Source organism: Protopterus annectens, chromosome 8.part0 (genome assembly GCF_019279795.1).
Source record: "Protopterus annectens isolate FY-2018-M chromosome 8.part0, PAN1.0, whole genome shotgun sequence".
NCBI lineage: Eukaryota > Metazoa > Chordata > Ceratodontiformes > Protopteridae > Protopterus > Protopterus annectens.
The window spans coordinates 1,660,208,182-1,660,224,791 of record NC_056741.1 but is presented as its reverse complement, the minus strand read 5'-3'; the positions used below and the strand labels follow the sequence as shown (position 1 = coordinate 1,660,224,791).

At 38.5% G+C, this 16,610-nt stretch overlaps 1 protein-coding gene across 1 annotated transcript in view; it reads left to right on the top strand.

Moving 5' to 3' along the window:
* The window catches only part of ESAM (endothelial cell adhesion molecule), an 863,910-nt gene extending 852,280 nt beyond the window's left edge, over nt 1-11,630 (top strand). The window contains exon 7 of the mRNA XM_044081182.1: nt 8,255-11,630. Within this exon, the coding sequence (XP_043937117.1) occupies nt 8,255-8,711 (457 nt within the window). The 3' untranslated portion in view covers nt 8,712-11,630. The remainder of the gene's footprint in view (nt 1-8,254) is intronic.
* The last annotated feature ends 4,980 nt before the right edge of the window (nt 11,631-16,610 follow it).

Genomic DNA, 16,610 nt, shown 5'->3' with positions numbered 1-16,610 from the left:
ACATTACAGTCACTGTTACTGTAGTTATGATGGTTGTAATAGCTGTCATGCCATGCTGTTATATTACACTAATAATAGTTGTAATTGTGGTTGAATAATATATTGCACTTTCACTTGGTTTTCAAGATACTTATGGTCACTATCACCAATTTCTATAATACAGCATGATCAATAGCTGTGGTCATTGTTTTATATCGGTACAGTAATGGTGGTTATTGTCGCTGTTGAACAGTCTTGGCATACTGTACTAATAGCTGGTTTCCAGTACAGTTGCAGTCAATTTCATATATTCCTGCCATTCTGCACTAATGATATTTATGGCACCTGTTATATCATGATGTAGAAATACTGGACAGATGATGTTTATGGTTACTGTTTTGTAATAATAAACGTGCACTAATGACACTTATAGTAATTGTTGCCCTATTCTGAAATAATAAAATACTAATAATGGTTATGGTCATTATTGTACCATGCTGTAGTAATACTGTATTAATGATGGTTTATATTAACTGTTGTACTATTCTGAAATAATACTGTACAATGATGGTTATAGTAACAGTCTTATGATGCTGTAATAAAATACTGCACCAATGACTGCTATAGTAACTGTTGCACCATTCTATAATAATACTGTACTAATGATTGTTATGGTTGTGATGATGTGAGGCAGTGACAGCTATGCCAGAGAGAGTAGGGCAATGCATGTGTAAAATATGCCAGTATAATTAGCTGGTGTTTTGTAAAGAATTTTATGTCATATGGATATCAGACTGATGTGTACAGATGCTTGTGTTAAAATGTATTTTTAAGGTTGCTTGTGTTAAAAATTTGTCAACAGTGGGTCCTGCTGGACAGAAAAGAAATGCGCATGTATGTCAGACTGCATTGTAACAGATTACATGTATATGTGTTAACAGAGGATGCTGGAAGGGAAGGGGTTAAGCTCAGCCCAGCTAATCTTAAGACAAATAGCCTGAAATTAAATGACTTGGTTTAGGCCATGCATATTTTATCTCACTGGCCTGAATGCAGCTAACGAAGCAATGTCTGGGCTGGTATCCTGCTTGTATTGTCCTTAGTGATGAACTAATTGCTACTTTGGGGTGCCAGAGAATGGCTGCTTAGTCTCTGCAGGAAGGATGAAAGGGTTGGAGTTGCTTTACAGTCTCCAAATGCTGTAATAAGCCTTAGTAAAGTTCTAGGTGTGTATTGTGGCACATCTATGCTAGATCCTGGCTCAACTTCTAGCCAGGGGTAGTTTGGGAACCACAGAATCAGGAGATCAGATGTGATGTCATTCTGTAGCCAGCAATGAAATTGTATTTAGATAGTAGTGAAAGATGTGACAGATGACACTCAGCACTCTGTTTTGGAACTAACAAGACCCTCACTCACTTCATTTTGCCTTGCTTTAGTAAGTAACTTAACTAGGGAACAGCAATTATTCAGCCACTTAGTGAAATATAGTGAGATTAGCTAAAAGCATTGTTATTCTATATCTGTCTGAGTCTTTTCATCTGTGTTATTTTTGTATATTTCCTGTGAATTGAAACTCTGGTGTTTATTATAAATAGATACTCAGTATTCTCATTTTTGTACTATTTACTATTAAATATTTCTAAACAATTCATTGTGGCTGGTATTTTAGAAAATATTTCAATCCTTGAGAGTACTTGCATTTATTTAATGGCACTGTAGCATCACACTCCTGAAAGTCTTGCCAATTGGTTAACACTAATATTTGCATAAGTATTAATTTTACTAAGAGTAATTGGATACCCTGGTAAGAGCCTTAAAGTGGCTGGCTGGTGTCAATGAAATCTACCTTATAGTCTGGGTGGAGGTGGCATAGTGGGTAAATTTGTGCTAGCATTTTCCAAGTGTGTGTGTGTGTGTGTGTGTGTGTGTGTGTGTGTGTGTGTGTGTGTGTGTGTGTGTGTGTGTGTGTGTGTGTGTGTGTGTGCGTGCGTGCGTGTGTGTGTGTGTGTTTGTGTAAATCTAATCTCAAACAGTGTGCATTTGTGTGTGTCTCAGGTACTTGAAAGAGGGACACAGAGCACTGCTTTCTGCAGTGAGAAAGGTGGAGTCTTATTTGGTGTCTGGAGAGTAAGTCCAGCCCCAGGACTGGAGTGCATTCCCTGTGTACTGTTAAGGGAAATTGTGCTTGGTGCAGAGAGCTGCATCTAAAAATACTTTGTGTATCGATTTTTGTTCTAAGTGAATGTGCCTCAATGGTGTCAGTGGTGAGGATTGAGTCTGCTTGGTTACTAGCCCAGAGGGACATCATAATGGTTATTGTTTTACCCTGCTGTAATGAAATACTGCACTAATAGCATTTATAGTTACCACACTACCATTTTGAAATAATGCTGTACTAATGATGGTTATAGTATCTGTTGTACCATGCTGTAATAACACTATACTAATTACAGTAATAGCAACTGTTATACCATTCTAAAATAATACTGCATTAATGATGGTTATGGTTATTGCAGCACCATGTTGTAATAATACTGTACTAATGGTTACATTAACTGTTGTACTATTGCCAAGGTAGGGTGGAGACCATAAAATGCCAGGAACCACAAGTAGAAAAAAATGGTCTAGGCACACAGAGGATGGCTAGACGTTAATTTATTGTAATATATCTTAGTACACAAGCACATTCACCCTGCCGAAATGCAAGGCTTTTTCAAGGGAATAAAATCAACTAAAATTCATTCATTGAAATACCCTTTGCCCACTAAGAAGGCGCCAAATGTTTTTAAAGTTTTTAAAGGTACCTTGGGTAGGGTGAAAGTGCTTGTGTACTAAGATTTATTACAATAAATTAACTTCTAGTCGTCCTCAGTGTGCCTAGACTATTTTTTTTCTACTTGTACTATTGCGTAATAATCCTGTACTAATGATGGTTATAGTAAGTGTGATACCATTATGTAATAATACTGTACTAATGATGGCTGTGGTTACTGTTGTACCATGTTATAATAAAATACTGTACTATGATGGTTATAGTAAATGCTGTTTCATGCTGTAATAATAATACTTCATTAATGATGATTATGGTTATTGTTATACCGTGCTGTAATAAAATTAAGTAGTAATGACAGTTATAATAACTGATGTACCATTCTATGATTATACTGTACCATAGAATGCTAGAATAAAATAACACATTAATGACTGTTGTAAGACTAGTCATGATTATGGTTATTGCTGCACCATGCTGCAATAAAAATACTGCACTAATGATGATTATAGTAACTGTTGTGCCATTCTGAAATGATACTTTACTAATAAAGATTATAGTAATCATTGTACCATACTGTAATAACACTGTGCTAGTGACCCTAATAGTAATTATTGCACCATACTGTATTAATAAAGTACTAATGTTGATTATAGTAACTGTTGCACCTTTCTGTAATAATACTGTACTAATGATGGTTTTAGTACTTGTTGCACCCTGCTGTAATATTGCTGTACTAATTATAATAGTACTGTTATATCATTCTGGAGTAGTACTGCAATAATGATGGTTATGGTTATTGTTATACAATCTTGTAATAATACTGTATTAATGATGGTTATAGTAAGTAATGTACCATCATCAGCCCCCTTTTTCCCATTTTCCTACATGGGGTCAGGGTATCGTGTTAACTGTTGCTAACTCTCTCGATTCAGTGCCACACTCCTGCCTTCTTCAGCACTCATGCCTGTCGCAGATCTTCTTTCACACAATCCACCCACCTCTTTGCTGGACATCCTCGCTTCCTCTTACTTTCATCCTGTCTGTCCCAAATCTTCCTCACCAGATTGTCTTCTGCTTTTCTGCACGTGTCCAAACCACCGTAATCTGTTCTCTTTGATCTTTTCTGCAATTGAAGTTACTTTGGCTTCTGCTCTCATGTCTTCATTTCTTCATCTGTCCCACATCCTACCACCCTTCTCAGGCACTTCATTTCTATCACCTCTAGCTTCGTCAACTGTTCTGCTTTTACTGCCCAAGTTTCTGTACCATAGAGTAGTACTGGTCACACCACTGTCTTGTACACCTTAGTTTTCAGCTTCTTTGGTATCCTTCTGTTATACACTACACCTGACACTCTGTGACAGTTGGCTGCAGCCCCTCTGATTCTAGCTTTGACCTCTTCATTCAGATTTCCCTTCTCCTCAACAACCCCTTCCAGATACTTGAAGCTGTTTACCTGTTCCACTATCTTCCCTTCTATCTCTATTCTCGGCTTCTTATGATTTCCCCAATTTGCTGCCATTACCACCATCTTATCTGTGCTTAATTTCATCCTATGTGCCTTCAGTTTTGCATTCCATTTTCCTATCCTTTGCTAAAGTTCTATCTCAGAGTCTGCCTGTAATGACACATCATTTGCATACAGCAGCTTTGTTGATCTGTCCTCTCCAACTTGTTTGCTAATGTAGTCCATCACCAGTATGAACAGCAGTGGGCTCAGAGCTGAACCCTGGTGTACACCCACTCCCACTGTGAACCTCTCTGTGAACACTGTTCATACTTGAGTCATTGGATCTTTGTACATAGCCTGCACTAATTCTACCAGTGTTTCTTGGACTTCAAACTACCACAGTACTGCCCAGATCTGCTTTCTTGGGACCTTGTCATATGGTTTCTCCAAGTCTAGGGATGCCCATTTGGACTTTCTCCTCATCTCTAGATTATTCTCAAGTATCTGTCTCACTGCAAACATTGGGTCAATTGTGCTGCATCCTGATCTGAATACAAACTGCTCATCTCCCATCTTACAGTCTACTACTCTGTATATCCATTTATCAATCACCCTCCCCAGAATTTTCATGCAGTGTGATAGGAGTTTGATACCTCTGTACTGCCAATAGTTGTAGATGTTCCCTTTGTTCTTGTACACTGGCACAATTATGCTTATTCTCCAGTCATATGGAATACACCTTTCTCTCCACATGGCTATTAGTACCCATAGGAGCCCTTACTCCCCTATTTCACCCAGCATCTTTATCAAATCTGCTCTGACCTCATCTGAGCCTGCTGCTTTCCCTGACTTCATTTTCCTTAGTGCTATTCTTACTTCTTCTAAGGTGGGCTCCTCTTCTTCTCTGATCATAGGCTGTTTCTGGGGCAGTACAGCTTCAGTGGGGTTTTCTTCATTCAAAAGCTGCTGGAAATACTCCTTCCATCTGCCTTTGATGTCATGTGGACTGGTGAGCAGGTTGCTGCTGGCATCCCTTATGAAGGGTGTCTGACTATCTTTTTTATCTGTCTGTCTTTGCCTTGCAACCTGATATAGTTTCTTTGTGCCCCTTACTGAGTCACTTTCCAGAAGGTGGTACAGTGTCTCCAATGCCCTATTCTTTGCTATTGCAACTTCTTTCTTAGCTTCTTTGTTAGCCAACCAGTAGTCCTTCCTAGCCTGGTCAGTCTTTTCTATCTCCCACTTCTTCCTGCACTCCTTCTTTCTTTTGATGACTTCCTGGACTTCTGCATTCCACAACCAGCTGTCCTTATGTACCTTATTTCCATACTTGGCTTGGCCACATATCTTTTCTGCAGTCCTAACACATGCTGTTTTTAGGTGCTGACATTCTTGTTTAACTCTACCTATTTCCTCTTCTTCTTGGGGTGCTAGAGCCCTGAGTAATTCCTTGAACTGTTGTACTTTCTTTCCAGTCAACTTCCAGGTCTTCAGCTTGGTCTCTGTTGACCTTAGAGCCTTGTCTGACCAGTGCTTGCAGCTGTTTGTGGCAACTAGCAGTTTATGCTGTGGGCCAACTATTTCACTGGGGATGAATTTGCAATCATAGATTCTATCACAGTGCCTTTTTCTTACTAGGAGGGAGTCTACCTGGGTTGCATGTTGGCTACTCTTGTATGTGATCTTGTGACTGTCTCTCTTTCTGAACCATGTGTTGGCTACTATCAATCCATTTGGCAGATAGAAGTCTAGAATGGCTTCTTCTTCTTTATTCCTGTTGCCCTACCCATGTGGACCCAGGCAATTCTCATATCCTGTTCTGTCTGTCCCGATATGTGCATTCAAGTCACCCATTATCAAGACCAATTAATGCTGTCCTGCTTTTTCTGGTAGGTCCTGCAACTGCTGTGTGAATGCACTCTTTTCCTCACTATCACAACCCTGCTGTGGGGCATAGGCTGAGATTATGAATACTGCCCTATTATTACACTGGAGTCTGATTGCCATGAGTATGTCATTAATCCTGAAGATATCCCTCACTGCCTTCTGAAGGCTCTCTCTTAACAGAATTACTACACCATTTCTAGCCTGTCCCCTTCCTGAGCAGTAGACTCTGGATCCCAACCCAAGTGGCTTTGCTGCATTGCCCTTCCGTCTTGTATCTTGGATACATAGGATGTCCAGTCTCCTCTGTATCATCATGTCATCCACTTCCAAGCTGCATCCTGTTGGTGAACCTCTATTAAGCATAGCAATTCTCAGTTCATGTTTGGCAGGTTGGTTGGTTTTATGTCCAGCTTTTGCTCAACGGAACTATCACAGGTAACCCAGGCTGGACAACTAGACTAATAGTAACTAATGTACCATTGTGCAATAATGCTGTACTAATGATGATTACAGTAACTGCACTACCCTGTTGTAATAATGCTGTAGTAATGACAGTAATAATAACTGTTGGACCATTATGTAATAATACTGTATTAATGGTTATAGTAATCATCGCATTATGCTGTAATAATACTGTGCTAATAATGGTAATAGTAACCGTTGTACCACTCTGTAATAATATTGTAATAATAATGGTTATAGTAACTAATGTACCATTCTGCAATAATGCTGTAGTAATGATGGTTATAGTAACTGTTGTACCCTGCTGTAATAATACTGTAATACTGGCAGTAAGAGTAACTCTTGTACTATTCTGTAATAATATTGTACTAATGAAGGTTATAGTAACTGTTGTACTATTATGCAATGATACTGTACTAATGATAATTATATTAACTATTGTACCCTGCTGTAATAATACTGTACTAATGATGGTTATAGTAACTGCTGTACCATTCTGAAATAATACTGCACTAATGACAGTTATAGTAACTGTTGTACCATTCTGTAATAATACCATACTAATGATGATTATGGTCATTATCTTTTCATGCTATAATAATGCCTCATGATGGCTATAGCCAATATCTTACCATGCTGTAAACACACTGGACTAATGATGGTTATGGCCACTCAAATACCATGCCATAATAATATTGCATTAATGATGTTTATGGTTACTGTTGTTTTACCCTATGGTGCTATCTTATTAATCTTGGTTGTGGTCACTGTTATACCATGCTGTACTAATACTGCACTAATAATTATTATGATTACTGTTGTTCTCATCTCTGTTAATACCTCATTGATGGTGGCTATGCTCACTATAGTGTCATGCTGTAATAATACTGCACTAATGATTGCTATAGCTACTGTTGCTCTGTGCTATAGTAATACCTCATTAATGCTAGTTATGGTCATTACAGTACCATGCTGTAATAATACTGCACTAATGATTGCTATGATCACTGTTCTATGCTATAATAATATATCATTAATACTGGTTATGGTCATTACAGTGCCATGTTGTAATAATACTGCACTAATGATTGCTGTGATCATTGTTATATGCTGTAATAATACATCATTAATACTGGTTATGGTCATTACAGTATCATGCTGTAATAATACTGCACTAATGATTGCTATCATCATTGTTCTGTGCTGTAGTAAAACCTCATTAATGGTGGTTATAGTCACAATAGTATCATGCTATAATAATACTGTACTAATGATTGCAATGATTACTGTTTTTCTATGCTATAATATCTCATTAATAGCGGTTATGCTTAGAATACCACAATGCTAAAAAAATGCTGCACTAATAATTGTTATGGCTATTGTTGTTCTATGCTATACTAAAACCTCACAAATGTTGGTTATAGCCACTATAGTACCATGTTGCAATATAGTGACTACATTACCATGCTGTAATAATACTGCACTAATGATCATTATGATTACTGCAGTAGCATGCTATAGTAATACCTCATTACTGATGCTTAAGGTTCCTGCTGTACTATATTATAATCCCTCACTAATGTTGCTTATGGTCATTATTATACCATGCTGTAATAATACTGTAACAATGATGGTTATTGTCATTGTTGTATATTGCTGTAATGTTTCACTAACATCTGTTTTTTTTTCCTTACTTTTAGGGAAGATGCGCAAGCCCCAAAGAGGATTTCATGGGCTAAAAGCTCCAGTCCTGATGTCATATCAAAAAATGGCACCCTATCCTCAGTAAACACAAGCCGAGATCGCAAGCCATACTATTCCATGGCAACATCTGACACTGCATCCATAATGGCTGCATCAGGAAGCACTGTGGGTTTCAACCCTCTATACTCTAATGCAAATGCACAGGCACTCAGTCCAGCAGCAGGCCAGTCCAACCATCCAGTAGCTGTGTATTCTCTTCCTCAGAATGGGAACACTTTTAATCACTATATGCAGCATGAAGGTGACTCAGCTACTGATGCAAACTGGGCAACATCTCAAGAAGCTCCAAACCATCCCCCATTTGTTTCTGGGATGACACCATCCAATCTTGCTAGAATGGGAGCAGTTCCTGTGATGGTACCTGCTCAGAGTCAGGCAGGATCCTTGGTATGAAATCAAATTTTATTGAAAACTCCCAATATTAATGCACTTCTAAGAGCTCTGCATGGGCATTCTTACTTTTGGAGGTATTATATTCTGAGACACAATTAAAAGGTTTTTACAAGACATTAGCTCTGCTAAATTTCGGACTTGTTGTTTTGACCAGGCATACTACAAAATGACTTAACTGAGCTGAAATGATTCTCATTTAATAAATGTACGCCTTAAAAACATTTTATGTGAAACTGAGCACTAGAAAATATACCTCTTACTGGGTCCACATAAAAGCTAAGAACCACAAATTTAGCCCATGATGTGGTTGAGGCTAACTTGGAGAAGTATTAATCAATATACTGTTTATCCTATTTCAGTGAATCCCTATGAGTTAAATTTCTCTAGGCGCTTATCAGTGAAACTCCATGTTCTTCATGCTGTGTGCGATCTCTGGCATTCTTCAGTATTCTGAAATACCATGTTTTCCATATAACATGTTCTTGTTTTTTCCTCAAAACGTTCTGCCTTTCCAAATCCTTATCTGGACTTTTTTTTTCTTTCTGTCCAGGCCTTCCAAACTGTAAATTAAGCTGTTAATTAAGTAAGATGTAACGCAATGGAAATATGTCTTTAACATATCAAAAATACAGGAGTTCCATGCTTTAAGTTGCCCACAAAAGCCACAGTCATATGATTTGCGTACGCTACATTCCCACAAATTAAGGCTTAAAGCAGTGATGCAGTAACAGAAATGTCAGTGCTTGTTCATTTTATTCTCCCATTGTAGTCAACACTAGTTGAAACTTGCTTGCAGAAGGTCACATCATATGCTGTCAGCATGCAGGTTTTTTGTTTGTTTATCCACTGTAAAATTATAATCTTGTTCTCAAGTGTTTTTCTTCCTTTAGAAGTTCTTGATACACACAAATGGGCTGAAAGTGTAGGAGTACTTGTTATACAGGTGGTATATATGCAGTACGATTCCAGACATACCATGTGAGTTATAAAGGTGCAGAACATGTGTGCTTTCTCGACAGAGATAGCAAGTCTCAGCAGATTGAGAACAAAGCTTACTAGGTACTCATCAATGCTAACAGTTTAAGACCTAGAGCTTTCCTTGTACATATTTTCTCAGCAGTCCAGTTACAGTTTCAAATTAGAGTACATTGTGTTGTGTTAGAAATATATCTGTCTTTGGGAAAGAAATAGGCAACAAGTGGGGCTTTCCTTCCTGTGTGATCCTACTCATTTGGTTACCAACCTGCAAATAAATGCCCAATGTCCACATTTACTAAGGAAGGTGATGTTGTATCACATGAACTTCTGAACTCTTGATGATGAGTGTTCTTTTACATTAACATATAAAGAAATACACAGTGACAGTTCTGCAGCTTTTCCATAAGTTTCTGAAGTTCACTGTACATGTACTGAAATGAAGGGTGTTTCCTTAACAAAGTAAGTGAGCTGCCATATAGAAACTTCACCTGTCGACATATTTTTTGTTCTATGTAGCACTTTGTTAAGGTTTAGTCAAGCAAATCTGATATGATGTTTTTAAAAAGTAGCAAATCTCAAACATTTAAGTAAATTGGTAATGTTTACATTCCATGCCATAAAAAATATTAATTTATTCACTCTCTAATACCTACTTTATACTGTTTAAGGCCACAGGGGGAAGCCAGAACTTATCTCAGTGCCCTCTCAGCAGAAGTCAGAATTCAAATAACTAATTCTGAATTGAATTTCAGTCCTTTGCAGGATATGCACACCCACACTTTCAGCTAATTTAGAAGTCAGCTAATGTATCAAATGATACCTAAACATTTTCTTTTTCCACCCATTTTAGTATAACTCAGTTCATTTTTTATAAAATACTGCCTTGTTTCATTGCATAATAACTGCCTCACTGATATCTGTTAAGTCCAACAGACTGGACATGCATCTACCAAGGGATTTGTAACTTATATTGAAGATATGTCAGTCATTACAGTAGCTGTATGTGGGGCTGTGGGTGAAATGGACCTCTTTATTCAGGGGTGTGCATGGCTTTCACTGCCATGTAAAGACTATTTTGATGCATTCCCATTTGGTTGGTTGATCCTTACTTAATTTCTATCAAATAGTCATTATATAGTTGTACCAGATCCTGACACAAGGAACTGAAAATTGAGAAACTGGTACACCTGAAAGAGAGCTTGCTGATGATGTGCTCTGTTCTTTGCAGACCTACTCTCTACTTTGATTGTTATGCAAATTATATCATGAATTTCAGAAACCAACCTCCTACTCAGTTACAAAAAAGTTAGAAGTTTACAATATTTTCAAAACTGATAGAAACAAATTTACACGGGGAAACAAATGTGTTGCTTTATACAAAATAGTGTCATTGTCACTTAGAAGGCTCAAAAATATCTGCCTTTTGTGATCATGTTCTGACTTTACATTTGTGTAGTTTATATATAATGATTGCACCATCTTCTACCTATGAGCATAAGCCAGGATTTGTAAGTTTATTGGTTGTCTTGGTTATACATCTTGTACTGATGGTCTGAAACTGTCTTTAAAAATTCTGTTGAACAGATGCCTTTTTAGCTTGATTGGGGCATTCAGTATGTCATTTCATCTTTATAATTTGTGAACCAGTACCGTTACGATCATTAAAACATCTAAGGACCCACATTCATTTTGATGGTGCTGTGCACAGTTTAGAAATGCTTGGAGGGACTGTGCCATGTAGGAAATGCAAGTTCCTAATTTATACAGTCAGGAATTAATTACTAAAATGCCAAATGAGTCTTTTTGGAAAAACTGTAGAATTGTGGATGTCTTAATTTCCCTTTGAAAAAAGGCATTGACTCCAGAGAACTCTGTAAGAACAATGGACTTTACCACACTTGTAAAGCAACTTGAATTATAGGATAATTTCTTATTTAAAAACAGTTTTGTCAGTTATTGCTTAATGTACACTCTTATCAAATCCTTTCTCTTGTATTTATATGCTTTATTTTTTTTTTTGATTTTAATGAATTTGTTAAAAATGTATGCTGTTGTAGCCAAAATCAAGTCTACATTGAAAGCAGTCTTTATTTTTAATAATGGATGTTTAATATAAAATATGATAAAAGTAATAGTAACAAAGACAATTGTGGAGGTTGATTTTTCTTGTATTTTTCTGTGACTCTGTATTAATGGATACAGTGATTTGTGTTTAGATGAGGTATACCAAAATGATATCCACTTGAGCTCTGTTTTTCAGGATATCTTGGATTCTTAGTCACTCCTCTTTGGTTCTTGTCAGCTTTGTGTCTTATGGCCATGACTGATAATTTATATGTGAATATAGTGTGAACTGTATGTAAGAGGAGTCATTGTCAGTAGAGCCCTGGTGAACAGCACTGTTTAAAAATACACAGATTTCTGGACTCACTGCATGATATGTTCTCACCAAAAAAGTGAAAATGTCCAGGTTGTGTTTCACTCAGCATGAGAATTCAGCACAAAGCCCAACTTAGTCTGCAGAGTATGGAAAACTGCAACTGCATTCTAAAATCAAGGCAAAGCCAGTCTATTTAAGAACACTCCTCTCCTACTGATAAGCCCTAGTCTCATGCTAGAAAGTTAATAGTGGCCAGCAGCCAATGCAGTAAAGTGACAGGAAACTAGGGAAGCAAAACATGTTAAACACGTGGCTGAATTAAGTGGTTACCACGTTTGTAAAGCTCTTTGCAGTTCACACTACTGTTCAGTGGTGGCCGGTCTTTGTGTAGCAAGACTAAGTGTGTTATAACTTTCAAAGCTGTAAAACATTTATCATTCCTGACATTGATTTTCCCTGACTCGGGTTAAGCTCCATGTACTAAAATGGTCTCTCCAGTCGTAACCCTGCTTGTTATATGTTCTTGACATGAAATCCAAGAGTTACCTCTTGGGCTTCATTCTCAAGATGTATTTCTTGACATGCATGTTTCAAGCACATACCAGACTAGTTATGATCAGATACCCAAGCCCAATCCTCTGTCAGAATTTTTATTTGTGATTTTTATGCTCTTTCAGTGGACAATGTGGCTGAATTTAGTGTTTCAGCTGAGTGAATCCAAGCATCTGTCTCTGTTTTTTTCCCCAGGTAACATCTATATTGTCAGGTACCAAGTTAAATTTAATTTTGCTAAGCATATCTCCTTTCAAAACTATGAAGACAATTAACGGGCTAACACCTTTCCATTATTCAAGGACACTTTCTCCGAAAATGTCATGAAGTCTGTTAGTGCCCAGCATGTCTACGAATATCTGGCAAATATGATTCTGCATTTTATTATTTTATTTATTAGAACTAAATATAGCATGTACAAATACTTTCTTACAATGATGTACTCATTGCAGTTTATCCATATTGCAAATATGCACCGAATCAGAAGGTACCAATGCCATCCATTTATCTCTTTGTAGGGGTGAGACTATCCTATACAGAATTAACAAAAAAGTAATACATGTTGCAGGCATTGTATTTATTTATGTAGCCAGTACCCCCCTGAATGGACTAAAGTTCCATTTGATACTTTTAAACACTGACAGTATTTAGAACATAAAATACACTATATTTGGTTTATAGATTGCAGGCTCCATTTTTGCTTCAGGTTGTTCCTTCAGTCCACTGTCACATACCATTATTAAGGGCTGGATAGATGGCTGTATAAATAAATATGTAAAAGTAAATAAGAGGCCCACTAATACACACACACACACACACATATATATATATATATATATATATATATATACATATATATATATATATATATATATATATATATATATATATATATATATATATATATATATATATATATGGATTCACTTCAGATGATCAAGTTTCTGAAATCTCAAAACTCATATGATCGAGACCATATGCTCGAGTTTTCAGAAACTTGAACATCAAAAGTGAACATAAAAACAAAAAAAAAAAAAACACATTTACAGATGTTTTTGCAGGGGGGGCAAGCGCCCCTCCACCCCCCTACTTATATATACTAACTCTGAGATTGCGCTACAGTGGGGAAAAGGGAAATCTCCTGATGTTCATCGTGTTACCCTGCAGCAGTCATCACACTTGGGTTATCCTGCCGTCAGGCGGTCCTGCAGTCGGCCCAAATTCCAAAGTCTTGGTCCGGCGTCGATTGCTGTCACTTCTTCCCTGACGTCAGTGCGCCAGGGGTATGTAAGAGGCATCTGACGCCATTTTCTTCAGTCTTTCTTGCTGCGCGGTGCCCGAAGCAGAAGCAGTTCGCAAGTGCCGGTCGGCCGACACCTGAGATTTTCGATTTGAATTTCAGTCCGAAGTCTTCAATAAAGCTAAGTACCCCGTTGGGGAACATTTTCTTGCCTCAGTCCGATGTCAGAAAAAGTTAACAATTGCATTTCTTGTGGGAAGCAAATACCTCATAAGGACTTCCATTCCTATTGTATTCCTTGTCTGGGTCCAGACCACGATGTCACAGGTTGTTGGTTTTGTGCTAGGTTTAATAAACGCACTATCAAATGCTGTTTTGACTTTGCACGGCATTACTTTGGTAGGAAATTTAATTATATTATGCCGTCAGAGCAGCCGACGACCGCAATTCATAAAAAATGCAAGGATAAGGACAGGCAGCCTAGGAATAAGCCAGACCCCGAGGCCTCAGCTGGGCCTGTTGCCGGTTCTCCGGTTTTCAGTGAGGCACCTACGCAGCCCCTGACGACCGCAGAGCTGGAACCCCAGACAGCTGCTGACTCCCGAGCGGAGTCTACTAGGCTGATGCAGCCATCTACCGACACTGGAGCAGAATTAGTCACCGGTGCCGAGGAAACACCTTCGGTTGCAGAAGGTGTCTTCAGACCGACTACACTCACCATTAAATCTTATGCTAAGCTTAAAACTCCTTTAAAACCTAAGAAAACTGTTCATCAGTGTATAGGTCAAGGCCCCATGCCTAAGAAACAAATGCTTAAGATGGCTGAAGACTTAATTACCCTTATCAGGGGTTCCCATCCCCCTCCTGATAAAAAGACCAGGACAAGAGGAGGATTATGCATCCTCTGACCAAGTTTCTCTCTCCTCAGATTCTTCTGAGGAACAGGATTACACTTTTCCACCTTATGAGGATTCTGATGCTGAAGACTGTATTCCCTCAGCATCTCCCCCTAAAGACTACTCCTTTGGGGAAACATTACATACCATGAGGGAACATTTCCACTGGGAAGGCCAGGATTACTCAGATTCTAAGAAAATACTCTGAGAGTTCCTTTTATTACTCCAGCACAGACCTCTTGCTATCCCTCCTGTTTTAGATATTGTGGATGATGTCTACTTGGAGTCTAGTTTAAATCCAGACTCGCTACTTCCTGCTCCAGCCAAACCAGACAGATACTACAGAGTACCTGACTCACACAAATTCCTTTTTAAAAGCCCTGTAGCGGACCCAGAAACCAATATCCCAGGGTCCTAAGTGAGCAAAAGCTTCTATGGCTAGAAATCCTGTGCCCTCTGAAAGAGATTCCAGAGCCCTAGATAGATGGGGAAAGAAAATATACACCTCTGCAACTCTGGCTATGAGAGCATTAAATTGCCAGTTTCACATGTTGAAATATCAACAATTCCTGATGTCTCAGTTAAAACAAAAAATGAGCACACATTCAGAACAGCCTGAATTCAAGGAAATGCAGGATCTGTTGCATGCAGTTGAACAGGTGGGCAAGCATACTTTACAATGCGGATTTGATTCACTGGAAGTTTCCTGTAGAGCAGCTGTTACTGGCTCTGTCATTCCTAGACATGCTTGGTTAAAAGAGCAAACCCTCCCTGACCATGTTAAAGCAAAATGATTAGATGCACCTTTACAACAGGATGTATTATTTGGTGTCAAAGCAGAAGAGGTTTTAAAGAAAATGGAGGATAAGGCTAAATCTATGCAAACGGTCAAGGATTTCTTGCAGGTACAACCCCCTCACTTCAGCAGAAATTGGCCAACAAAAAATTGGTCCTTTCCAGCTTCAGACAGATCACAGAGGGGCAAATACAGATGCCCAAGGAGCAGAGGTCAGTCACAGGGCCCTTACAAACCTTGCCAATGGGGTTCTGCTACCCAGAAAGGAGGAGAAGACAGGCCCCAAGCTAGCAGAAGGCAGACACAATGACTATCTCCTCAAACTACCAAGCAAATCTCTCCTGGTAACACCCTTGGGAGGAAAACTAGCATTTTTGCAGTCAACTGGCACATCATCACAAAAGACAAATGGGTTCTAAACATTGTCTCTCAGGGATACAGATTCCACTTTCATACCTTACCAAGGATCAAAGGAATGCCAAACCTGCCACCAAATCAATGGGCAGAGGCACAAAAACAAATTACAGCTCTCATGAACATGAGAGCCATTCAACAGGTACCTACACAGGAGCAAGGACAATGATTTTACTCAAGACTCTTCCTAGTTCCAAGAAAAGACAAAGCATGGAGACCCATTCTGGATCTTTCAATTCTGAACACCTATCTGCAAGTACCAAAATTCAAGATGCTAACACTACAGCAGCTTCTTCCCATGCTGGGCAAGAATGCTTGGCTAGTCACTTTGGACCTCAAGGAGGCATACCTGCATGTCCCTATCAGACAAAATTGCAGAAGATACCTCTGCTTCATTGCAGGTTCAACGCATTATCAATTCTCTGCACTGCCCTTTGGCTTATCTACTGTGCCCAGGGTCTTCACAAAATGTCTGGCACCAGTAATTGCATACTGCAGACAAAGAGGAATTCAAATATACCCATACCTGGATGACTGTCTTATTCAAGCAGAAAGCAAGGACATTCTTTTACAGCATCTGGCATTTGTCAAACACATTCTAAGTTGCCCAGGGTACACAGTAAATGAAAAGAAATCAAAACTA